Genomic DNA, 23,699 nt, shown 5'->3' with positions numbered 1-23,699 from the left:
TGACATCACAAGCTGCTCACTCGGAATCCGGCGGAACCTGACAGCCAGACAGTCACTTGGAACAGACAGGCAGACAGGACAGTCATGTGTAGGTGAGCTGGGTGGGCCAATGTTTTCTTTTATTGGCAGTTACCACCCAAATGATGGTCCGAAGAAGGTAAGTGATACTTTTTCTAAATCCCCCTCTCAATGATCATCAATTGTTGGGCTCGGCAAAAAAAAATGGAAGAGGAAAAAAAATTCCCAAAACAAAAGAGAGGAAAGAGGAAAAAAATTTCCCAAAACAAAAGAGAGAGAAAAGAGAGCGCAAAAAGAAAAGAAAAAAAATATAAGAGATCAAGAAAGAAAAAGCAAAAAAAAACCAAGCCATTTCAAATGGAGAGGGAGGGGGGTCCAAAAATGCCATTGCTGTGATCCAGTTGATGTTTCCGTGGAAAGATCGTAGGTAAGTCACATAGTGTTTGCCTATTTTTTGGGAGGTCGCAGCGATTGATAAGTCATTTAATTTAGGCAGGCTTCCGGTCTTTTGGCTAGGCCGCATATGCTGATATCAAGTGTAGTGTCACGTAAAAATATTTAACTGCCTCGATTCCAGAAAGTACAATTCAAGGAGTCAAGAAATAGTCACAAAATGATACACTGGAGGCAGGATTTCAAAGTATTTATGCACAAGGGTTAAACCTTGAAGCAGCAAATGCATGCATTTCTAAATACAAAGTTAGTACAAAGGTGCACAAACAATTGATACTCCAAATTAAGTGCCAGGAATGGAAATAGTCTTTTTTTGGATAACAGATTAGGAAGGTGCACCGGTCCTGGAAGTACTGCAATACCAGGTCAATGCGTGGAGTGGACAGAGCAAGCTCTTCTTCCATCTCCCTGTTCTAAAAATCCATTTAATATATGGCCCCCAGATAGGGGGCGTATCAGATATTAAACTGATAAGAACAGATACTACACTTGATCTTAGCCAAAAGGCCGAGAAGCGATAACCCGAATGGGGTCCCAGCAAAGCGCGCGAACCGGAATTCGGCCACCAACACTGGTGCAGAAGAGATCAGCACCACGGACACATCTAACACACACACATCACTTCTATGTCGTTGCAGTCTGAAAGATACCTGGCTGTACGGCAGGTGTGAATAGGACTTGAAGTGCTGGACAGGGACCGGAGGACGAGTAGCCATCCAACTGATTTTGTGATTAGGTCGTCGGCGGGCGGGCAGGGTGCCTCAGCTGGGTAGGAGGCCAAATTTGCATGTGCTCCGCCCCGTCTGTTGACGTCGCGTCAACAGACACACACCCACTAGGCAGACGACCAACAGGCAAGCAGCAGCAGCCAGCTGTCTCCTCGCTCTTTGCTGCTGCATGCCTGTGTCCCTGACGAACTGCTGCTGAGTAAATCAATCAGCTAGCTGCTGCAGAGGAGGAATCTTGCACAATCAGGTGCAATGACGGCTTTCCTGTTTTGAGCCCATTCAGCAGCAGTAGTAGACAGTCAGATGGACAGGCATTCATGTGGCAGGACCCTTTGTGTGACATCACAATCTGCCCTCTATGACATCACAAGCTGCTCACTCGGAATCCGGCGGAACCTGACAGACAGACAGTCACTTGGAACAGACAGGCAGACAGGACAGTCATGTGTAGGTGAGCTGGGTGGGCCAATGTTTTCTTTTATTGGCAGTTACCACCCAAATGATGGTCCGAAGAAGGTAAGTGATACTTTTTCTAAATCCCCCTCTCAATGATCATCAATTGTTGGGCTCGGCAAAAAAAAATGGAAGAGGAAAAAAAATTCCCAAAACAAAAGAGAGGAAAGAGGAAAAAAATTTCCCAAAACAAAAGAGAGAGAAAAGAGAGCGCAAAAAGAAAAGAAAAAAAATATAAGAGATCAAGAAAGAAAAAGCAAAAAAAAAACCAAGCCATTTCAAATGGAGAGGGAGGGGGGTCCAAAAATGCCATTGCTGTGATCCAGTTGATGTTTCCGTGGAAAGATCGTAGGTAAGTCACATAGTGTTTGCCTATTTTTTGGGAGGTCGCAGCGATTGATAAGTCATTTAATTTAGGCAGGCTTCCGGTCTTTTGGCTAGGCCGCATATGCTGATATCAAGTGTAGTGTCACGTAAAAATATTTAACTGCCTCGATTCCAGAAAGTACAATTCAAGGAGTCAAGAAATAGTCACAAAATGATACACTGGAGGCAGGATTTCAAAGTATTTATGCACAAGGGTTAAACCTTGAAGCAGCAAATGCATGCATTTCTAAATACAAAGTTAGTACAAAGGTGCACAAACAATTGATACTCCAAATTAAGTGCCAGGAATGGAAATAGTCTTTTTTTGGATAACAGATTAGGAAGGTGCACCGGTCCTGGAAGTACTGCAATACCAGGTCAATGCGTGGAGTGGACAGAGCAAGCTCTTCTTCCATCTCCCTGTTCTAAAAATCCATTTAATATATGGCCCCCAGATAGGGGGCGTATCAGATATTAAACTGATAAGAACAGATACTACACTTGATCTTAGCCAAAAGGCCGAGAAGCGATAACCCGAATGGGGTCCCAGCAAAGCGCGCGAACCGGAATTCGGCCACCAACACTGGTGCAGAAGAGATCAGCACCACGGACACATCTAACACACACACATCACTTCTATGTCGTTGCAGTCTGAAAGATACCTGGCTGTACGGCAGGTGTGAATAGGACTTGAAGTGCTGGACAGGGACCGGAGGACGAGTAGCCATCCAACTGATTTTGTGATTAGGTCGTCGGCGGGCGGGCAGGGTGCCTCAGCTGGGTAGGAGGCCAAATTTGCATGTGCTCCGCCCCGTCTGTTGACGTCGCGTCAACAGACACACACCCACTAGGCAGACGACCAACAGGCAAGCAGCAGCAGCCAGCTGTCTCCTCGCTCTTTGCTGCTGCATGCCTGTGTCCCTGACGAACTGCTGCTGAGTAAATCAATCAGCTAGCTGCTGCAGAGGAGAAGGAGGAATCTTGCACAATCAGGTGCAATGACGGCTTTCCTGTTTTGAGCCCATTCAGCAGCAGTAGTAGACAGTCAGATGGACAGGCATTCATGTGGCAGGACCCTTTGTGTGACATCACAATCTGCCCTCTATGACATCACAAGCTGCTCACTCGGAATCCGGCGGAACCTGACAGCCAGACAGTCACTTGGAACAGACAGGCAGACAGGACAGTCATGTGTAGGTGAGCTGGGTGGGCCAATGTTTTCTTTTATTGGCAGTTACCACCCAAATGATGGTCCGAAGAAGGTAAGTGATACTTTTTCTAAATCCCCCTCTCAATGATCATCAATTGTTGGGCTCGGCAAAAAAAAATGGAAGAGGAAAAAAAATTCCCAAAACAAAAGAGAGGAAAGAGGAAAAAAATTTCCCAAAACAAAAGAGAGAGAAAAGAGAGCGCAAAAAGAAAAGAAAAAAAATATAAGAGATCAAGAAAGAAAAAGCAAAAAAAAAACCAAGCCATTTCAAATGGAGAGGGAGGGGGGTCCAAAAATGCCATTGCTGTGATCCAGTTGATGTTTCCGTGGAAAGATCGTAGGTAAGTCACATAGTGTTTGCCTATTTTTTGGGAGGTCGCAGCGATTGATAAGTCATTTAATTTAGGCAGGCTTCCGGTCTTTTGGCTAGGCCGCATATGCTGATATCAAGTGTAGTGTCACGTAAAAATATTTAACTGCCTCGATTCCAGAAAGTACAATTCAAGGAGTCAAGAAATAGTCACAAAATGATACACTGGAGGCAGGATTTCAAAGTATTTATGCACAAGGGTTAAACCTTGAAGCAGCAAATGCATGCATTTCTAAATACAAAGTTAGTACAAAGGTGCACAAACAATTGATACTCCAAATTAAGTGCCAGGAATGGAAATAGTCTTTTTTTGGATAACAGATTAGGAAGGTGCACCGGTCCTGGAAGTACTGCAATACCAGGTCAATGCGTGGAGTGGACAGAGCAAGCTCTTCTTCCATCTCCCTGTTCTAAAAATCCATTTAATATATGGCCCCCAGATAGGGGGCGTATCAGATATTAAACTGATAAGAACAGATACTACACTTGATCTTAGCCAAAAGGCCGAGAAGCGATAACCCGAATGGGGTCCCAGCAAAGCGCGCGAACCGGAATTCGGCCACCAACACTGGTGCAGAAGAGATCAGCACCACGGACACATCTAACACACACACATCACTTCTATGTCGTTGCAGTCTGAAAGATACCTGGCTGTACGGCAGGTGTGAATAGGACTTGAAGTGCTGGACAGGGACCGGAGGACGAGTAGCCATCCAACTGATTTTGTGATTAGGTCGTCGGCGGGCGGGCAGGGTGCCTCAGCTGGGTAGGAGGCCAAATTTGCATGTGCTCCGCCCCGTCTGTTGACGTCGCGTCAACAGACACACACCCACTAGGCAGACGACCAACAGGCAAGCAGCAGCAGCCAGCTGTCTCCTCGCTCTTTGCTGCTGCATGCCTGTGTCCCTGACGAACTGCTGCTGAGTAAATCAATCAGCTAGCTGCTGCAGAGGAGAAGGAGGAATCTTGCACAATCAGGTGCAATGACGGCTTTCCTGTTTTGAGCCCATTCAGCAGCAGTAGTAGACAGTCAGATGGACAGGCATTCATGTGGCAGGACCCTTTGTGTGACATCACAATCTGCCCTCTATGACATCACAAGCTGCTCACTCGGAATCCGGCGGAACCTGACAGCCAGACAGTCACTTGGAACAGACAGGCAGACAGGACAGTCATGTGTAGGTGAGCTGGGTGGGCCAATGTTTTCTTTTATTGGCAGTTACCACCCAAATGATGGTCCGAAGAAGGTAAGTGATACTTTTTCTAAATCCCCCTCTCAATGATCATCAATTGTTGGGCTCGGCAAAAAAAAATGGAAGAGGAAAAAAAATTCCCAAAACAAAAGAGAGGAAAGAGGAAAAAAATTTCCCAAAACAAAAGAGAGAGAAAAGAGAGCGCAAAAAGAAAAGAAAAAAAATATAAGAGATCAAGAAAGAAAAAGCAAAAAAAAAACCAAGCCATTTCAAATGGAGAGGGAGGGGGGTCCAAAAATGCCATTGCTGTGATCCAGTTGATGTTTCCGTGGAAAGATCGTAGGTAAGTCACATAGTGTTTGCCTATTTTTTGGGAGGTCGCAGCGATTGATAAGTCATTTAATTTAGGCAGGCTTCCGGTCTTTTGGCTAGGCCGCATATGCTGATATCAAGTGTAGTGTCACGTAAAAATATTTAACTGCCTCGATTCCAGAAAGTACAATTCAAGGAGTCAAGAAATAGTCACAAAATGATACACTGGAGGCAGGATTTCAAAGTATTTATGCACAAGGGTTAAACCTTGAAGCAGCAAATGCATGCATTTCTAAATACAAAGTTAGTACAAAGGTGCACAAACAATTGATACTCCAAATTAAGTGCCAGGAATGGAAATAGTCTTTTTTTGGATAACAGATTAGGAAGGTGCACCGGTCCTGGAAGTACTGCAATACCAGGTCAATGTGTGGAGTGGACAGAGCAAGCTCTTCTTCCATCTCCCTGTTCTAAAAATCCATTTAATATATGGCCCCCAGATAGGGGGCGTATCAGATATTAAACTGATAAGAACAGATTTTTTTTTTTTTTTTTTTCAACCATTCAGATTTTGAGTAAACATGCACTGCCCCAAAAGGGACTAAGATCGATACCCAGTCAATAACTGCTACTCAACTTCATCATCTCTGGTCTTTATTTAACACAGTCTTCACACTTATGGTGAGACTAAATTCGAAAAATAATTTGCATAAACCACACCTCCTTCCAGTGCACCTTCCCCAAACGAACACGCCCCAAACACAGAGTCTGGGGGCCATTTTAAAACACACTTTAAACATAACATTTTGAAACAAAACACACAACAACCATTTTAAGTCACAAACTCTACTTCTTCTATGAAATGTCCATATGTCTCTCTAAAGTGCCCTATTGACCGAACATCATCCACATCAAAAAAACGGTCCTGAATCTTTGACAATCCACTCCTCACAAAAAACGCAGCCAAATTTTCTGAAATCCTTTCTATGCGAATAACATGCTTCCTGATTTTCTTTTTCTCTTTTAACACTTTCACCTCCACACTCTCAGATATACTTTCTTCTTTCCTAGGCTTTTCCTTTCCAATCTCCTCTTCCTCTTTTTCCTGGACATTTACCACCTTAACTTTCACCTCTGCCATCTTCTTCACCTCCTCTTCTGGCAAACTACATTCACTCACTGTCTCCATTGTATCTTCATCTGACTGCTCTGGCTGACATTCCTCTGCTGTTTTGCCAGCCTGACTTTCTTCTGTATATGATTCCTGCTGCTTTTTAAAAACCGGGCAGCTCCTTGCCATATGATCTGCAGCTCCACAAATATCACATTTACATATTTCTGGACATTCACCAGCCATATGCCCTGTTTTCTTACACTTCCTACATTTCTTTCCTTCTGAACACTCGTTCTGAACATGTCCATAGCAGAAACACTTTCTACAATATGTAGGCTGGCCTGGATAGTACAGAAAACCACGTTTCCCTCCTATGTTAAAGCTTGCAGGAGGGTGTTTAACCCCTCCTATCCCACCGGGCTCTGGCTTAAATTTGACAAAGAACTTTATCTTGCCATTAAAAATCCCAAAGGAATTTTTCATGCGCTCTCCTCCTTTAATCTCTGTACAATATTGCTGCAGAAAAGATATGACCAAATTCACATCTGTGTACGGATCATACAGATGCACAAACATGGGCCTTTGCAGAGCAAAGAACAGTTCAGTGAGCTTTACTCCCTCCATGATGGAGTTAGCCCCCTTAATACAGTCTTTTAACTTCCCACAGGCATCAAGACAACGATTCATTTCGTACAAGGTAATATCGTACATACCAACTTTCTGGAAATCTTGCAGACAAAAAATGTCTTTCTTTTCAAGTCCAGCTACCTCCACCAAAATTTTTTCCATGATGAATGTCAGGTCCACATCCTTCCTCAAGGCCAGATCGACCTCCAAACGAAAAGTAATTCGCACCATCTTAACACGATCAAATTCCAATACTTCAACTCGCCTTCCCGTTCTCAGGGGACCTCCAGCATGAAGAGCCCCCCAATCGCCCCCAGCCTCGACCAAGGCAGCAGATCCTACACTTGATCTTAGCCAAAAGGCCGAGAAGCGATAACCCTAATGGGGTCCCAGCAAAGCGCGCGAACCGGAATTCGGCCACCAACACTGGTGGAGAAGAGATCAGCACCACGGACACATCTAACACACACACATCACTTCTATGTCGTTGCAGTCTGAAAGATACCTGGCTGTACGGCAGGTGTGAATAGGACTTGAAGTGCTGGACAGGGACCGGAGGACGAGTAGCCATCCAACTGATTTTGTGATTAGGTCGTCGGCGGGCGGGCAGGGTGCCTCAGCTGGGTAGGAGGCCAAATTTGCATGTGCTCCGCCCCGTCTGTTGACGTCGCGTCAACAGACACACACCCACTAGGCAGACGACCAACAGGCAAGCAGCAGCAGCCAGCTGTCTCCTCGCTCTTTGCTGCTGCATGCCTGTGTCCCTGACGAACTGCTGCTGAGTAAATCAATCAGCTAGCTGCTGCAGAGGAGAAGGAGGAATCTTGCACAATCAGGTGCAATGACGGCTTTCCTGTTTTGAGCCCATTCAGCAGCAGTAGTAGACAGTCAGATGGACAGGCATTCATGTGGCAGGACCCTTTGTGTGACATCACAATCTGCCCTCTATGACATCACAAGCTGCTCACTCGGAATCCGGCGGAACCTGACAGCCAGACAGTCACTTGGAACAGACAGGCAGACAGGACAGTCATGTGTAGGTGAGCTGGGTGGGCCAATGTTTTCTTTTATTGGCAGTTACCACCCAAATGATGGTCCGAAGAAGGTAAGTGATACTTTTTCTAAATCCCCCTCTCAATGATCATCAATTGTTGGGCTCGGCAAAAAAAAATGGAAGAGGAAAAAAAATTCCCAAAACAAAAGAGAGGAAAGAGGAAAAAAATTTCCCAAAACAAAAGAGAGAGAAAAGAGAGCGCAAAAAGAAAAGAAAAAAAATATAAGAGATCAAGAAAGAAAAAGCAAAAAAAAAACCAAGCCATTTCAAATGGAGAGGGAGGGGGGTCCAAAAATGCCATTGCTGTGATCCAGTTGATGTTTCCGTGGAAAGATCGTAGGTAAGTCACATAGTGTTTGCCTATTTTTTGGGAGGTCGCAGCGATTGATAAGTCATTTAATTTAGGCAGGCTTCCGGTCTTTTGGCTAGGCCGCATATGCTGATATCAAGTGTAGTGTCACGTAAAAATATTTAACTGCCTCGATTCCAGAAAGTACAATTCAAGGAGTCAAGAAATAGTCACAAAATGATACACTGGAGGCAGGATTTCAAAGTATTTATGCACAAGGGTTAAACCTTGAAGCAGCAAATGCATGCATTTCTAAATACAAAGTTAGTACAAAGGTGCACAAACAATTGATACTCCAAATTAAGTGCCAGGAATGGAAATAGTCTTTTTTTGGATAACAGATTAGGAAGGTGCACCGGTCCTGGAAGTACTGCAATACCAGGTCAATGCGTGGAGTGGACAGAGCAAGCTCTTCTTCCATCTCCCTGTTCTAAAAATCCATTTAATATATGGCCCCCAGATAGGGGGCGTATCAGATATTAAACTGATAAGAACAGATACTACACTTGATCTTAGCCAAAAGGCCGAGAAGCGATAACCCGAATGGGGTCCCAGCAAAGCGCGCGAACCGGAATTCGGCCACCAACACTGGTGCAGAAGAGATCAGCACCACGGACACATCTAACACACACACATCACTTCTATGTCGTTGCAGTCTGAAAGATACCTGGCTGTACGGCAGGTGTGAATAGGACTTGAAGTGCTGGACAGGGACCGGAGGACGAGTAGCCATCCAACTGATTTTGTGATTAGGTCGTCGGCGGGCGGGCAGGGTGCCTCAGCTGGGTAGGAGGCCAAATTTGCATGTGCTCCGCCCCGTCTGTTGACGTCGCGTCAACAGACACACACCCACTAGGCAGACGACCAACAGGCAAGCAGCAGCAGCCAGCTGTCTCCTCGCTCTTTGCTGCTGCATGCCTGTGTCCCTGACGAACTGCTGCTGAGTAAATCAATCAGCTAGCTGCTGCAGAGGAGAAGGAGGAATCTTGCACAATCAGGTGCAATGACGGCTTTCCTGTTTTGAGCCCATTCAGCAGCAGTAGTAGACAGTCAGATGGACAGGCATTCATGTGGCAGGACCCTTTGTGTGACATCACAATCTGCCCTCTATGACATCACAAGCTGCTCACTCGGAATCCGGCGGAACCTGACAGCCAGACAGTCACTTGGAACAGACAGGCAGACAGGACAGTCATGTGTAGGTGAGCTGGGTGGGCCAATGTTTTCTTTTATTGGCAGTTACCACCCAAATGATGGTCCGAAGAAGGTAAGTGATACTTTTTCTAAATCCCCCTCTCAATGATCATCAATTGTTGGGCTCGGCAAAAAAAAATGGAAGAGGAAAAAAAATTCCCAAAACAAAAGAGAGGAAAGAGGAAAAAAATTTCCCAAAACAAAAGAGAGAGAAAAGAGAGCGCAAAAAGAAAAGAAAAAAAATATAAGAGATCAAGAAAGAAAAAGCAAAAAAAAAACCAAGCCATTTCAAATGGAGAGGGAGGGGGGTCCAAAAATGCCATTGCTGTGATCCAGTTGATGTTTCCGTGGAAAGATCGTAGGTAAGTCACATAGTGTTTGCCTATTTTTTGGGAGGTCGCAGCGATTGATAAGTCATTTAATTTAGGCAGGCTTCCGGTCTTTTGGCTAGGCCGCATATGCTGATATCAAGTGTAGTGTCACGTAAAAATATTTAACTGCCTCGATTCCAGAAAGTACAATTCAAGGAGTCAAGAAATAGTCACAAAATGATACACTGGAGGCAGGATTTCAAAGTATTTATGCACAAGGGTTAAACCTTGAAGCAGCAAATGCATGCATTTCTAAATACAAAGTTAGTACAAAGGTGCACAAACAATTGATACTCCAAATTAAGTGCCAGGAATGGAAATAGTCTTTTTTTGGATAACAGATTAGGAAGGTGCACCGGTCCTGGAAGTACAGGTTGAGTATCCCGTATCCAAAATGCTCGGGACCAGGAGAATTTTGGATAACGGATTATTCCGTATTTCGGAATATTTTAATATTTCAATGATGTATTTTGAAGTATCTTGCATTTATGCTGTATAAACACATAATATACACACAAATATATTTTATTACCACATAAAATACACACAAACATATTTTAATTGTTCAAAAAACAAGGTTTCAAAACGTGAAACAAAATGTGTGTACTATCTCAGCACTGAATTTGAATGCCAAGCAATCATTGTCTTGCACATATATAGTGCCAGTTACATATCATGTCCCCAGTGATGCTGTTACATATGTCCCCAGTGAGTTTTTAGCAAAAAAAAAATTTTTTTTCACTTTCTGGAATGTCCGTATTTCGGAATAATTCGGATAACGGATATTCGGATACGGGATACTCGACCTGTACTGCAATACCAGGTCAATGCGTGGAGTGGACAGAGCAAGCTCTTCTTCCATCTCCCTGTTCTAAAAATCCATTTAATATATGGCCCCCAGATAGGGGGCGTATCAGATATTAAACTGATAAGAACAGATACTACACTTGATCTTAGCCAAAAGGCCGAGAAGCGATAACCCGAATGGGGTCCCAGCAAAGCGCGCGAACCGGAATTCGGCCACCAACACTGGTGCAGAAGAGATCAGCACCACGGACACATCTAACACACACACATCACTTCTATGTCGTTGCAGTCTGAAAGATACCTGGCTGTACGGCAGGTGTGAATAGGACTTGAAGTGCTGGACAGGGACCGGAGGACGAGTAGCCATCCAACTGATTTTGTGATTAGGTCGTCGGCGGGCGGGCAGGGTGCCTCAGCTGGGTAGGAGGCCAAATTTGCATGTGCTCCGCCCCGTCTGTTGACGTCGCGTCAACAGACACACACCCACTAGGCAGACGACCAACAGGCAAGCAGCAGCAGCCAGCTGTCTCCTCGCTCTTTGCTGCTGCATGCCTGTGTCCCTGACGAACTGCTGCTGAGTAAATCAATCAGCTAGCTGCTGCAGAGGAGAAGGAGGAATCTTGCACAATCAGGTGCAATGACGGCTTTCCTGTTTTGAGCCCATTCAGCAGCAGTAGTAGACAGTCAGATGGACAGGCATTCATGTGGCAGGACCCTTTGTGTGACATCACAATCTGCCCTCTATGACATCACAAGCTGCTCACTCGGAATCCGGCGGAACCTGACAGCCAGACAGTCACTTGGAACAGACAGGCAGACAGGACAGTCATGTGTAGGTGAGCTGGGTGGGCCAATGTTTTCTTTTATTGGCAGTTACCACCCAAATGATGGTCCGAAGAAGGTAAGTGATACTTTTTCTAAATCCCCCTCTCAATGATCATCAATTGTTGGGCTCGGCAAAAAAAAATGGAAGAGGAAAAAAAATTCCCAAAACAAAAGAGAGGAAAGAGGAAAAAAATTTCCCAAAACAAAAGAGAGAGAAAAGAGAGCGCAAAAAGAAAAGAAAAAAAATATAAGAGATCAAGAAAGAAAAAGCAAAAAAAAAACCAAGCCATTTCAAATGGAGAGGGAGGGGGGTCCAAAAATGCCATTGCTGTGATCCAGTTGATGTTTCCGTGGAAAGATCGTAGGTAAGTCACATAGTGTTTGCCTATTTTTTGGGAGGTCGCAGCGATTGATAAGTCATTTAATTTAGGCAGGCTTCCGGTCTTTTGGCTAGGCCGCATATGCTGATATCAAGTGTAGTGTCACGTAAAAATATTTAACTGCCTCGATTCCAGAAAGTACAATTCAAGGAGTCAAGAAATAGTCACAAAATGATACACTGGAGGCAGGATTTCAAAGTATTTATGCACAAGGGTTAAACCTTGAAGCAGCAAATGCATGCATTTCTAAATACAAAGTTAGTACAAAGGTGCACAAACAATTGATACTCCAAATTAAGTGCCAGGAATGGAAATAGTCTTTTTTTGGATAACAGATTAGGAAGGTGCACCGGTCCTGGAAGTACTGCAATACCAGGTCAATGCGTGGAGTGGACAGAGCAAGCTCTTCTTCCATCTCCCTGTTCTAAAAATCCATTTAATATATGGCCCCCAGATAGGGGGCGTATCAGATATTAAACTGATAAGAACAGATTTTTTTTTTTTTTTTTTTGAAAAAGCAGGTCTTTATTGTACATAAAGAATGCAAAAAACAGACGATAACAAATATCACACATATACCGTGTCGCAGCACAGCCAAAACACAGTACACATGCAGACAGTATAGTACATATTATAAAATACAGTACAAGATAAACTCACACTATAGACTATACTATGCACTATGCATTCTAACGGTAACATTTACACAACAGTATACAAGACTATGGGTGTGGAGGGTAGGGGGTGGGGGAGGAGGAATCACATGCCCGAAGCTTTATTGACCAGACAGACATATATAAGGGGAGGGCAATAAATAGAAATACATCAACAAAACAACTGACATTGTGAAGTGAGGGGGAAGGGGCCACGGTCCCAAAGTCTTATAAAACAGTCCAAACAAGGGGAAAGGACCAGAAGAAAAGGGGTTTAGTCCTCTTCTTCCTCAGGGCTATCCCGAATGGAATAGTCTCTGAGCAGGCTGTGAACCAGCCTGCGGCAGTCCTGAACGGACATTCTCTCCCTCCTCAATATGAGTCGATTTCTGGCAAACCACAAAGCGTCCTTAACACAGTTTATAAGGCGCCAGGCTTCCTGGGTCGCCCCATATGTGTGGGTGCCCGGGAATAGCCCATACAGTACCGAAAGGTATGAAAGACAGTTCCTGGGCACGGAGTCCTTGAATTCAGTCTCTAGGGCATCCAACAACAACTGTGCGTAGGTGCAGTCCCAGAAGATGTGCATGGAGGTTTCTTCATGCACAAAGCACCAGGGACAATGTCTATACCTACACAAGTTTCGGGAGTGCATGAATGACCGGTGAGGCAAGCCGCCCTGGATGGCCATCCATGACATGTCTTTATGTCTATTTGTGAGCCTTTTGGAGGCCACATACTCCCAGACAAACTTGGCAGTTGCTGAAGGGAGCCCTGAAATCGGTTCCATTACGTCTTTTGCTCTGATGAGCTTGTGGACAGTTTTAGGTTTCCACAAGTCGGGTTTCAATCCCTCCAGTTGGTGCTCCCTCACAAACTTGGACACATCCAGGTAGAACCATGGAGTAGTCCAGTTGTAAGGGATGGAGCTGTCCCACTTGTCCCATTTAAGGGTCCTCCACATAGGTAGGAGGAAGAAGCGGGACATGGAGTTCCCCGCAGAGCCGGCACAATTGTCAATCAAAGTTCTGCGGATACAGTTACATGCAAAGAAGGCTCTCAGCATAGTTGGAATGTCTGGAATGCCTTTGCCACCTTTGAGGGGATCTTTGTACATAACAATCCGCTTGACTCTGTCCATTTTGGAGCCCCAGATGAAGTGGAAAACAGCCCGTGTGATGGCCTTGCAGATCGCCGCCAGAGGTGGCCAGGCCTGGGCGGTGTACTGAAGAACAGGAAGAATCTCATTCCGCAGCACAAGTGTTTTCCCTTCGATGGTAAGGTCTCTGAGACTCCACAATCCCAGTTTCTGACGCATTGTCGCAAGTCTTTCATCCCAGCACTTCAGGGCCGCTCCATCTCCTCCGAACCAGACACCAAGGATCTTGATGAGGTCTGGCTTTACCGTGAAGGGAAATGGAGTGGAGGACGACAGGTGCCACTTTCCGAAGAGCATAGCCTCTGACTTCCCAAGGTTAACCTTTGCTCCCGAAGCACGGCCGAAGTCCTCGCAGGTCTGGACGAGAGCTGTCACCGATCTCTGGTCTGCGCAGAACACAGTGACGTCATCCATGTACAGCGAACACTTGGCCTCTGGGTGGTCTGGGCCCGGTGCGGTGATCCCTCTGATCTCTTGATTTTGCCTGATGGATACAGCGAAGAGCTCTATAACACAAACAAAAAGAAGAGGTGAAAGAGGGCAGCCTTGTCTGACCCCAGACAGAACTGAGAAGGGGTCAGTCTTCCAGCCGTTCACCAACACCGAGCTGTAAATGTCAAGGTACATCAGGTTAACATACGAACAGAATAGCTCACCAAGACCAAATTTACGCAGTACCTTGCCCATCAGCTCATGGGAGACACGGTCAAAGGCCTTTTCCTGATCAAGACTGATCAGGGCTGTGCACACATTACGGTCTTTCACGTAATGGACAGTGTCTCTGAGGAGGGCAAGGCTGTCTGCGATTCTGCGGCCTGGAATGGCGCAGGTTTGGTCCGGATGAACGATCTGCCCAATGACAGCCTTCAGCCGGTTGGCCAATACCTTGGCGAGGATTTTGTAGTCCACGTTCAGAAGAGAGATGGGACGCCAATTTTTCAGGTCACATCTCTCCCCCTTACGCTTGTACAAGATCGTGATCATTCCTTCCCTCAGCGAAGGAGGCATTTTGCCCTCCACCACCATCTCCTCGTACAGCTCGAGCAGGTCCGGGCCAATGAGATCCCACAGCGCAACATAGAGCTCTGCTGGGAGACCATCACTGCCCGGAGTCCTGCCCTGCCTAAAGGATTTAGCGGCAGAGAGCACCTCCTCCAACGCCAAGGGAGCATCCATGGCTGATTTACCTGCAGGATCAATAGTGTTAGTGATACCTGACAGGAACTTATCCGCCTCATCTGTGTCTGTAGTCTTAGGGGAGTAGAGGTCGCTGTAGTAGTCGCGAACGACCTTCATCACGCCCTCCTTCCCCTGTCTGGGGATGCCATTCTCATCACGCAGTTCTGTCAGGGGCGTATGGCCAGAGTGGAGTTTCCTGAAAAAGAAGGAAGAACACGTCTCACCCTTCTCCAGATTCTCCACCTTGGAACGGAAGACGATGCGTTTGGACTCCTCCTCAAAGTGCCTTTTCAGGCTCTTTTTGGTCTCGTCCAGGTCGTCCTTCACGTCCCAGCCGCACCGCTGGAGGTCCACCAGGGACTGGAGCTCACGCTGCAGTTTTCTGAGGTTCCTCTTACGGTCGCATGCCTGGATACGCCCTTTAGCCTGAAAGAAACTGCGGATGTTAGATTTGGCATATTCCCACCAATCCGACATACAGTCAAAATAACATTTGTCATTCTTCCATGTGATGTAGGCATCCTTAAGCTCAGCCAGTACTTCCTCCCTTTCCAGTAAGGCACAGTTCAACTTCCAGGAGCCTGGGCCAGATGGAAAACCATGGCCCAGAATTCCTTGGAAGTGAATGGCCCTGTGGTCAGAGAAGAAGCAGGGAACCATAGAATGCCTAACCTGCTGCACTGCCCGGGATGTGAACACAAAGTCAATGCGGGAACGCACGGAGCCATCGGGGCGGCTCCACGTGAAATTCACGGAGCCAGCCCCCATGGAGCCCACAGCGTCCTGCAGTGATGCTTCGGCTACCATTTCCCTGAGCAGGTTGGACGTGATGTCCAGCTTCGCAGAGTTGCAGGTGCTTCGACCATCCCCTTCAATCGGGCAGTTGAAGTCCCCGGCCATCACTACAGCCCTGGTGGTGGCGAGCTGGGTCCGCAGGGTCTGGAATAATTCCAAACGCTCATTCTTAAAGGGTGAAGCATACACGCAGATTAGCCTGATAGGCTCACCTGCCCAGGACCCATCTACGACGAGCAATCTGCCGCAGACAAATTCCTGAACAGAATCCAACGTGAAGAGGCTACCCCTAATCAGAATGGCTACCCCTGCAGACCTGCACTCACCTCCACCGGACCAGTAGGATGGACCATGGGACCACTGCCGAGCCAGATGCCTATAGGACCTGGAGAAAGGGAGAGAGCATTCCTGCAACATATACACATCACATTTCTGAGTGTCAAGAAAGGTAAAAATAGATTGACGTCTGTTCTTATCCTTAATGCTCCTTACATTAATGGTAAAAAGATTAAAAGCTACCATTTGTTAAGAGAAAAAGGTTACTGTGGCGATACGTATACTTTACCACTCCCATCGGGAGGTGCTTCCTCTGGGTCGGCCACCGGATCTCCCTGCTGGGGTGTCTCGATGTTGTTGAGCAGTTGGTCGATGTTGTTGAGGCTGTCAAGCTCAGGCACCCCACTCTCCTCGAAGACCTCTGCATATGCCTCCATCTCCTCCTCGAGGGTGAGGGAGTCCTGGTCTGGCTCGACCGATTCGACTGCCGCTTTCTTGGAAGATTCTGGGTCAGCAGCTGGGCTGTCTAACTCCTTCCTCTTCCTTCTTGGCTGTACATTTCCTGCAGGGGCAAGTGGTGGAAACTCTTCCTCGGAGAGGAGAGGGACAGGGAGGGGGGGAGAGGGGGTGGTGGGAAGAAGGGTGGGTTGGATCGCAGGTCGGGAGGGTGAGGGAGGAGGGGTGGTGCGAGCAGCCGGGGTGGGGGTTGCTGTCACAGTGGGAGGGAGGGGAGGAGGGTTAGGGATGGTGGGCGGAGGGGAAGGTTTCTTACCGCCTTGTTTCTGCTGGATCTGCTTCCTCTGTGCAGGCTTGGGTGGTACCTTGGCAGGGGCTACCACACCCGATACTGCTGCGGCGTAGGATCTCACTCTGTCGGGGCAGTCCCGGTAGACGTGTTCCGTGTTGCCGCACAGGTGGCAGGTCATCCTCGTGGGGCAATCCTTTGTCTCATGACCAGCCATGTGACAATGTTTGCAGGCCGGGACCTTGCAGTCTTTCGCCATGTGATCCTTCCCGCTGCACTTCCTGCAGTTGCGCGGCTGGTCAGAGTAATGGAGAAGTCCTGCTGTTCCCCCCAGGGAGAAGCACTGTGGAAGGTGCTTTACTCCTTCTGGGCACGAGGTGTCCTTGTGCAGCCGGACGATCACTGCCCACTTCGTGGACCAGAATCCATCATCGGTCATGATCCTTGTGGGGTTCCTCACGACCGTGCAGAATCGGCCCAGAAATGTGGCAATGTCTCCGGCTGGCGTGTGAGGGCTGCGCATTGAAACCGTCACCCGCCTCTCCTCCCTTTGGATAGGGCAGTTGCCCACAAAGCGAGAGAGAGGGGATTCGGGTCTCGCCGCTTTCACTGCCTCCCAGTACCTCTTACAGATGGCAATGGAGGTGAAGGTGACGTAGAAGATCCCCTTCAGGTAATTCTGAATGCTGAGTGTTTCAGCCTTCGTGAATCCCTGGTCGAGAACCATCTTCTTGCCGAAGGTGTCGATCGACATGTCCGGTACCTGTCCATCCGACTCCTTAAATTTCAACACCACGGTCTGCCTCATCCAGGGCTCCAGGGCTGGGAGGCCTTTGGAATGGTCCTGGTCGGGCACCGTTGGTGGTGTCGTAGAAGGGGCAGTGGAGCAGGGGCCAGCCGAGACGGTCGGACCTTCGGCCGGTGACTTACCCTTCTTCCCGGGCTTCTTCCTCCCAGCGAGGAGGGCCGGAGTGGAGGCTGAGGCCGGCACCAGGGCTGGAGCAGCTGTGGCCATCCTTCCGGTTTCTCGGGGCAGCTGAAGTCGGGGCAAAGGGTCTCCTCCGGCGTCGAAAGGAGGAGATGAAGGGGTCGCTTCAGAGGGCAGAGCAACACAAGTCTAACCCTCCAAGGAGGCTAGAGAGCGATGCACGGCTTCAGAGGGCAGAGCAAAGCAAGTCTAACCTTCCACGGAGGCTGGGGAGCGTTGCAGAGCTTCGGAGGGCAGAGCGGAAAGTCTGACCCTCGGCGGCGGCTCCGGAGCGGTGGAGGCTTCAGAGGGCAGAGCCGAAAAGTCTGACCCTCCTAGGCAGCTCGGGAGTGCTGCAAGGCTTCAAGAGGGCAGAGCAAACAAGTCTGCCTCTCCCAGGTGGCTAGGGTGCGTTGATCTCCTCTTCCGGCGAAATCCTCCTCTCCTCGCAGTCGGGGGCGGAGCTTCTTCCTCGGCGTCGAGAGGGGGGGGGTCGGCAGTCGCTTCGGAGGGCAGAGCAGAGCAAGTCTGACCCTCAGTCTTCTCCGGCTTCTCCCTCTTCAGCGATGTCTTCTCCTCCTCGCAGTCTCGACGTCTTCGCTCAATTCGCTCTTCTCGGCCTGGCAGCGGTAGCCCTGAGAAGGACCGTTGTCGGTCCAAGAAACAAGGAGCAGAGCTGCCTCTCAGAATGAACTGATAAGAACAGATACTACACTTGATCTTAGCCAAAAGGCCGAGAAGCGATAACCCGAATGGGGTCCCAGCAAAGCGCGCGAACCGGAATTCGGCCACCAACACTGGTGCAGAAGAGATCAGCACCACGGACACATCTAACACACACACATCACTTCTATGTCGTTGCAGTCTGAAAGATACCTGGCTGTACGGCAGGTGTGAATAGGACTTGAAGTGCTGGACAGGGACCGGAGGACGAGTAGCCATCCAACTGATTTTGTGATTAGGTCGTCGGCGGGCGGGCAGGGTGCCTCAGCTGGGTAGGAGGCCAAATTTGCATGTGCTCCGCCCCGTCTGTTGACGTCGCGTCAACAGACACACACCCACTAGGCAGACGACCAACAGGCAAGCAGCAGCAGCCAGCTGTCTCCTCGCTCTTTGCTGCTGCATGCCTGTGTCCCTGACGAACTGCTGCTGAGTAAATCAATCAGCTAGCTGCTGCAGAGGAGAAGGAGGAATCTTGCACAATCAGGTGCAATGACGGCTTTCCTGTTTTGAGCCCATTCAGCAGCAGTAGTAGACAGTCAGATGGACAGGCATTCATGTGGCAGGACCCTTTGTGTGACATCACAATCTGCCCTCTATGACATCACAAGCTGCTCACTCGGAATCCGGCGGAACCTGACAGCCAGACAGTCACTTGGAACAGACAGGCAGACAGGACAGTCATGTGTAGGTGAGCTGGGTGGGCCAATGTTTTCTTTTATTGGCAGTTACCACCCAAATGATGGTCCGAAGAAGGTAAGTGATACTTTTTCTAAATCCCCCTCTCAATGATCATCAATTGTTGGGCTCGGCAAAAAAAAATGGAAGAGGAAAAAAAATTCCCAAAACAAAAGAGAGGAAAGAGGAAAAAAATTTCCCAAAACAAAAGAGAGAGAAAAGAGAGCGCAAAAAGAAAAGAAAAAAAATATAAGAGATCAAGAAAGAAAAAGCAAAAAAAAAACCAAGCCATTTCAAATGGAGAGGGAGGGGGGTCCAAAAATGCCATTGCTGTGATCCAGTTGATGTTTCCGTGGAAAGATCGTAGGTAAGTCACATAGTGTTTGCCTATTTTTTGGGAGGTCGCAGCGATTGATAAGTCATTTAATTTAGGCAGGCTTCCGGTCTTTTGGCTAGGCCGCATATGCTGATATCAAGTGTAGTGTCACGTAAAAATATTTAACTGCCTCGATTCCAGAAAGTACAATTCAAGGAGTCAAGAAATAGTCACAAAATGATACACTGGAGGCAGGATTTCAAAGTATTTATGCACAAGGGTTAAACCTTGAAGCAGCAAATGCATGCATTTCTAAATACAAAGTTAGTACAAAGGTGCACAAACAATTGATACTCCAAATTAAGTGCCAGGAATGGAAATAGTCTTTTTTTGGATAACAGATTAGGAAGGTGCACCGGTCCTGGAAGTACTGCAATACCAGGTCAATGCGTGGAGTGGACAGAGCAAGCTCTTCTTCCATCTCCCTGTTCTAAAAATCCATTTAATATATGGCCCCCAGATAGGGGGCGTATCAGATATTAAACTGATAAGAACAGATACTACACTTGATCTTAGCCAAAAGGCCGAGAAGCGATAACCCGAATGGGGTCCCAGCAAAGCGCGCGAACCGGAATTCGGCCACCAACACTGGTGCAGAAGAGATCAGCACCACGGACACATCTAACACACACACATCACTTCTATGTCGTTGCAGTCTGAAAGATACCTGGCTGTACGGCAGGTGTGAATAGGACTTGAAGTGCTGGACAGGGACCGGAGGACGAGTAGCCATCCAACTGATTTTGTGATTAGGTCGTCGGCGGACGGGCAGGGTGCCTCAGCTGGGTAGGAGGCCAAATTTGCATGTGCTCCGCCCCGTCTGTTGACGTCGCGTCAACAGACACACACCCACTAGGCAGACGACCAACAGGCAAGCAGCAGCAGCCAGCTGTCTCCTCGCTCTTTGCTGCTGCATGCCTGTGTCCCTGACGAACTGCTGCTGAGTAAATCAATCAGCTAGCTGCTGCAGAGGAGAAGGAGGAATCTTGCACAATCAGGTGCAATGACGGCTTTCCTGTTTTGAGCCCATTCAGCAGCAGTAGTAGACAGTCAGATGGACAGGCATTCATGTGGCAGGACCCTTTGTGTGACATCACAATCTGCCCTCTATGACATCACAAGCTGCTCACTCGGAATCCGGCGGAACCTGACAGCCAGACAGTCACTTGGAACAGACAGGCAGACAGGACAGTCATGTGTAGGTGAGCTGGGTGGGCCAATGTTTTCTTTTATTGGCAGTTACCACCCAAATGATGGTCCGAAGAAGGTAAGTGATACTTTTTCTAAATCCCCCTCTCAATGATCATCAATTGTTGGGCTCGGCAAAAAAAAATGGAAGAGGAAAAAAAATTCCCAAAACAAAAGAGAGGAAAGAGGAAAAAAATTTCCCAAAACAAAAGAGAGAGAAAAGAGAGCGCAAAAAGAAAAGAAAAAAAATATAAGAGATCAAGAAAGAAAAAGCAAAAAAAAACCCAAGCCATTTCAAATGGAGAGGGAGGGGGGTCCAAAAATGCCATTGCTGTGATCCAGTTGATGTTTCCGTGGAAAGATCGTAGGTAAGTCACATAGTGTTTGCCTATTTTTTGGGAGGTCGCAGCGATTGATAAGTCATTTAATTTAGGCAGGCTTCCGGTCTTTTGGCTAGGCCGCATATGCTGATATCAAGTGTAGTGTCACGTAAAAATATTTAACTGCCTCGATTCCAGAAAGTACAATTCAAGGAGTCAAGAAATAGTCACAAAATGATACACTGGAGGCAGGATTTCAAAGTATTTATGCACAAGGGTTAAACCTTGAAGCAGCAAATGCATGCATTTCTAAATACAAAGTTAGTACAAAGGTGCACAAACAATTGATACTCCAAATTAAGTGCCAGGAATGGAAATAGTCTTTTTTTGGATAACAGATTAGGAAGGTGCACCGGTCCTGGAAGTACTGCAATACCAGGTCAATGCGTGGAGTGGACAGAGCAAGCTCTTCTTCCATCTCCCTGTTCTAAAAATCCATTTAATATATGGCCCCCAGATAGGGGGCGTATCAGATATTAAACTGATAAGAACAGATGAGTTTGAAAAAACTCAGGAGCCCGAGGTGTGCTCCCCACCACCAGTGCTGTGCCTAAACACGTGCAAATGAGGCCGTGCGATCGAAATGGGTCCGTCTCCGAAGAGACAGGGCCCCGTTTTTCCCCTAACCCCTCTCAACCATAAGGCCGAAGAGGGGAAAATAGGGAACGGTGGGTCCTCTTCGCCGAAGCTTAGAGAGACCCTCATTCCTCAACCCCCGAAAGGGTTAGGACGGTGGGTCCTCCGCAGCCCATGCTTTGGAGAGACCCGCAGTGGACTTCCCTCCGCCTTGCGGCTCGGGGTCGTCCTCGGGGGGGACCGAAGCTCTCCCCAAAAGGCGAGAGCTTCGGCACATTGGGGAAATGGAAGGCCCAGAAGGGTCGACCACACTACCCAAAAAAACGTGACAAACTACAAAAAAAAACAAGGAACGTGAAAAGTGACAAACGTGAGAGAGGGAAGAGAAATAAATAATATAGGACCCTAGCCAGAAGGCCAGGGTGGGGGTGTGAAAAATTGTCCTACCTCATCCAAAAGGACGAGGTAAGGACGTGAAGCGCATACCTAGAGGGAAAGTGCGCAGTGCTAGTGCCATACTAGTGCATGGTGATTTTGGGATCACCCGTGCATGTTCGGCACCCCCGAGTTTCCCCGGGGGCACAGTGCAGCCTCGGACTCCAAGCAGCCAGCCAGTCAGCGTCCGACCAAGTGTTTCTCCGCCCTACCAGCAGGCCCTTTCCGACCCCCCGGCATGGGAATGGATACTCCACCGGGCTTTTCGATGAGTCTCCCCCGCAGCGGCCGAATAGACCAACCGAAGGAGAAGAAAACACCTACTCAGTCCCGACGTTTCACCTCTCCCAGGGATTGAGTACTGGGCTGGGCTTTTCGCTGTCTCACTGGCCGAGGTCCAATGTACCCCCCGGACAGTGAGCAATCTACTCGGTCCCAGCTTTTCCCGTCTTCCTGGGATTGGATACTAGACCGGGCTTTTCGAGTGACTCTCCCTCGGAGGCTATGGACCCCCGAACAAGAGCCCCATCTACTAGGCCCGATGCTTCTCCCCTCCCTACCAGTAGGAAGGTATGCTCCCCCCCTACGGCAGGATGAAGATACTCAGCCAGACCTTACACCCGCCCAGAACATGAGGTACACTACGCCTCAGCTCAGTAGCAAGGTGATTAGGTCCAGCTTTTCTCTATTCTCTGCCAGGGGGCGGTCCAGACCCAACTGATAAGAACAGATTTTTTGATTGAAAAAGCAGGTCTTTATTGTACATAAAGAATGCAAAAAACAGACGATAACAAATATCACACATATACCGTGTCGCAGCACAGCCAAAACACAGTACACATGCAGACAGTATAGTACATATTATAAAATACAGTACAAGATAAACTCACACTATAGACTATACTATGCACTATGCATTCTAACGGTAACATTTACACAACAGTATACAAGACTATGGGTGTGGAGGGTAGGGGGTGGGGGAGGAGGAATCACATGCCCGAAGCTTTATTGACCAGACAGACATATATAAGGGGAGGGCAATAAATAGAAATACATCAACAAAACAACAGACATTGTGAAGTGAGGGGGAAGGGGCCACGGTCCCAAAGTCTTATAAAACAGTCCAAACAAGGGGAAAGGACCAGAAGAAAAGGGGTTTAGTCCTCTTCTTCCTCAGGGCTATCCCGAATGGAATAGTCTCTGAGCAGGCTGTGAACCAGCCTGCGGCAGTCCTGAACGGACATTCTCTCCCTCCTCAATATGAGTCGATTTCTGGCAAACCACAAAGCGTCCTTAACACAGTTTATAAGGCGCCAGGCTTCCTGGGTCGCCCCATACGTGTGGGTGCCCGGGAATAGTCCATACAATACCGAAAGGTATGAAAGACAGTTCCTGGGCACGGAGTCCTTGAATTCAGTCTCTAGGGCATCCAACAACAACTGTGCGTAGGTGCAGTCCCAGAAGATGTGCATGGAGGTTTCTTCATGCACAAAGCACCAGGGACAATGTCTATACCTACACAAGTTTCGGGAGTGCATGAATGACCGGTGAGGTAAGCCCCCCTGAATGGCCATCCATGACAAGTCTTTGTGTCTATTTGTGAGCCTTTTGGAGGCCACATACTCCCAGACAAACTTGGCAGTTGCTGAAGGGAGCCCTGAAATCGGTTCCATGACGTCTTTGGCTCTGATGAGCTTGTGGACAGTTTTAGGTTTCCACAAGTCGGGTTTCAATCCCTCCAGTTGGTG

At 47.8% G+C, this 23,699-nt stretch overlaps 1 protein-coding gene, 8 non-coding genes and 2 pseudogenes across 9 annotated transcripts; all 11 read right to left on the bottom strand.

Annotated features, from left to right (window-relative positions):
* Positions 1-799: 799 nt before the first annotated feature.
* Positions 800-990, bottom strand: LOC146011978 (U2 spliceosomal RNA). The gene has a single exon (XR_014445156.1). It is a non-coding gene; the product is annotated as a U2 spliceosomal RNA (small nuclear RNA).
* A 1,368-nt stretch (positions 991-2,358) lies between these two features.
* LOC146011977 (U2 spliceosomal RNA) lies at positions 2,359-2,549 on the bottom strand. The gene has a single exon (XR_014445155.1). It is a non-coding gene; the product is annotated as a U2 spliceosomal RNA (small nuclear RNA).
* A 1,374-nt stretch (positions 2,550-3,923) lies between these two features.
* On the bottom strand, positions 3,924-4,114 carry LOC146011976 (U2 spliceosomal RNA). Its single transcript, XR_014445154.1, has one exon. It is a non-coding gene; the product is annotated as a U2 spliceosomal RNA (small nuclear RNA).
* A 1,374-nt stretch (positions 4,115-5,488) lies between these two features.
* Positions 5,489-5,705, bottom strand: LOC146012675 (U2 spliceosomal RNA; annotated as a pseudogene).
* A 2,887-nt stretch (positions 5,706-8,592) lies between these two features.
* LOC146011975 (U2 spliceosomal RNA) lies at positions 8,593-8,783 on the bottom strand. The gene has a single exon (XR_014445153.1). It is a non-coding gene; the product is annotated as a U2 spliceosomal RNA (small nuclear RNA).
* A 1,819-nt stretch (positions 8,784-10,602) lies between these two features.
* On the bottom strand, positions 10,603-10,789 carry LOC146012606 (U2 spliceosomal RNA). The gene has a single exon (XR_014445762.1). It is a non-coding gene; the product is annotated as a U2 spliceosomal RNA (small nuclear RNA).
* Positions 10,790-12,163: 1,374 nt separating this feature from the next.
* LOC146012634 (U2 spliceosomal RNA) lies at positions 12,164-12,346 on the bottom strand. Its single transcript, XR_014445770.1, has one exon. It is a non-coding gene; the product is annotated as a U2 spliceosomal RNA (small nuclear RNA).
* A 3,472-nt stretch (positions 12,347-15,818) lies between these two features.
* LOC146009701 (uncharacterized) lies at positions 15,819-17,646 on the bottom strand. The gene is made up of 4 exons (XM_083150159.1): positions 16,659-17,646; positions 16,176-16,448; positions 15,937-15,995; positions 15,819-15,851 (listed from the first exon to the last, which is right to left on the bottom strand). The coding sequence occupies exons 1-4, from the start codon at positions 17,644-17,646 to the stop codon at positions 15,819-15,821; spliced, it is 1,353 nt and encodes a 450-aa protein (XP_083006285.1).
* Positions 17,647-18,236: 590 nt separating this feature from the next.
* On the bottom strand, positions 18,237-18,343 carry LOC146012713 (U2 spliceosomal RNA; annotated as a pseudogene).
* A 1,374-nt stretch (positions 18,344-19,717) lies between these two features.
* Positions 19,718-19,908, bottom strand: LOC146011973 (U2 spliceosomal RNA). Its single transcript, XR_014445151.1, has one exon. It is a non-coding gene; the product is annotated as a U2 spliceosomal RNA (small nuclear RNA).
* A 1,374-nt stretch (positions 19,909-21,282) lies between these two features.
* On the bottom strand, positions 21,283-21,467 carry LOC146012638 (U2 spliceosomal RNA). Its single transcript, XR_014445773.1, has one exon. It is a non-coding gene; the product is annotated as a U2 spliceosomal RNA (small nuclear RNA).
* Positions 21,468-23,699: the final 2,232 nt, after the last annotated feature.

This window comes from Crinia signifera, chromosome 6 (genome assembly GCF_055691185.1).
Source record: "Crinia signifera chromosome 6, ASM5569118v1, whole genome shotgun sequence".
Taxonomy (NCBI): Eukaryota; Metazoa; Chordata; class Amphibia; order Anura; family Myobatrachidae; genus Crinia; species Crinia signifera.
The sequence above is the reverse complement of the archived record's forward strand: the minus strand, read 5'-3'. Positions and strand labels throughout refer to the sequence as shown.

What these genes read in the sequence shown, in the direction of transcription:
- LOC146009701 (XM_083150159.1), bottom strand. Translation starts at nt 17,646, where the DNA reads ATGGCCACAGCTGCTCCAGCCCTGGTGCCGGCCTCAGCCTCCACTCCG. An exon ending in AGCACCTCCCGATGGGAGTG is followed by an intron (nt 15,996 to 16,175) that starts GTAAAGTATACG and finishes CCCTTTCTCCAG; the next exon opens with GTCCTATAGGCATCTGGCTC. An exon ending in ATCCTACTGGTCCGGTGGAG is followed by an intron (nt 15,852 to 15,936) that starts GTGAGTGCAGGT and finishes TGTCTGCGGCAG; the next exon opens with ATTGCTCGTCGTAGATGGGT.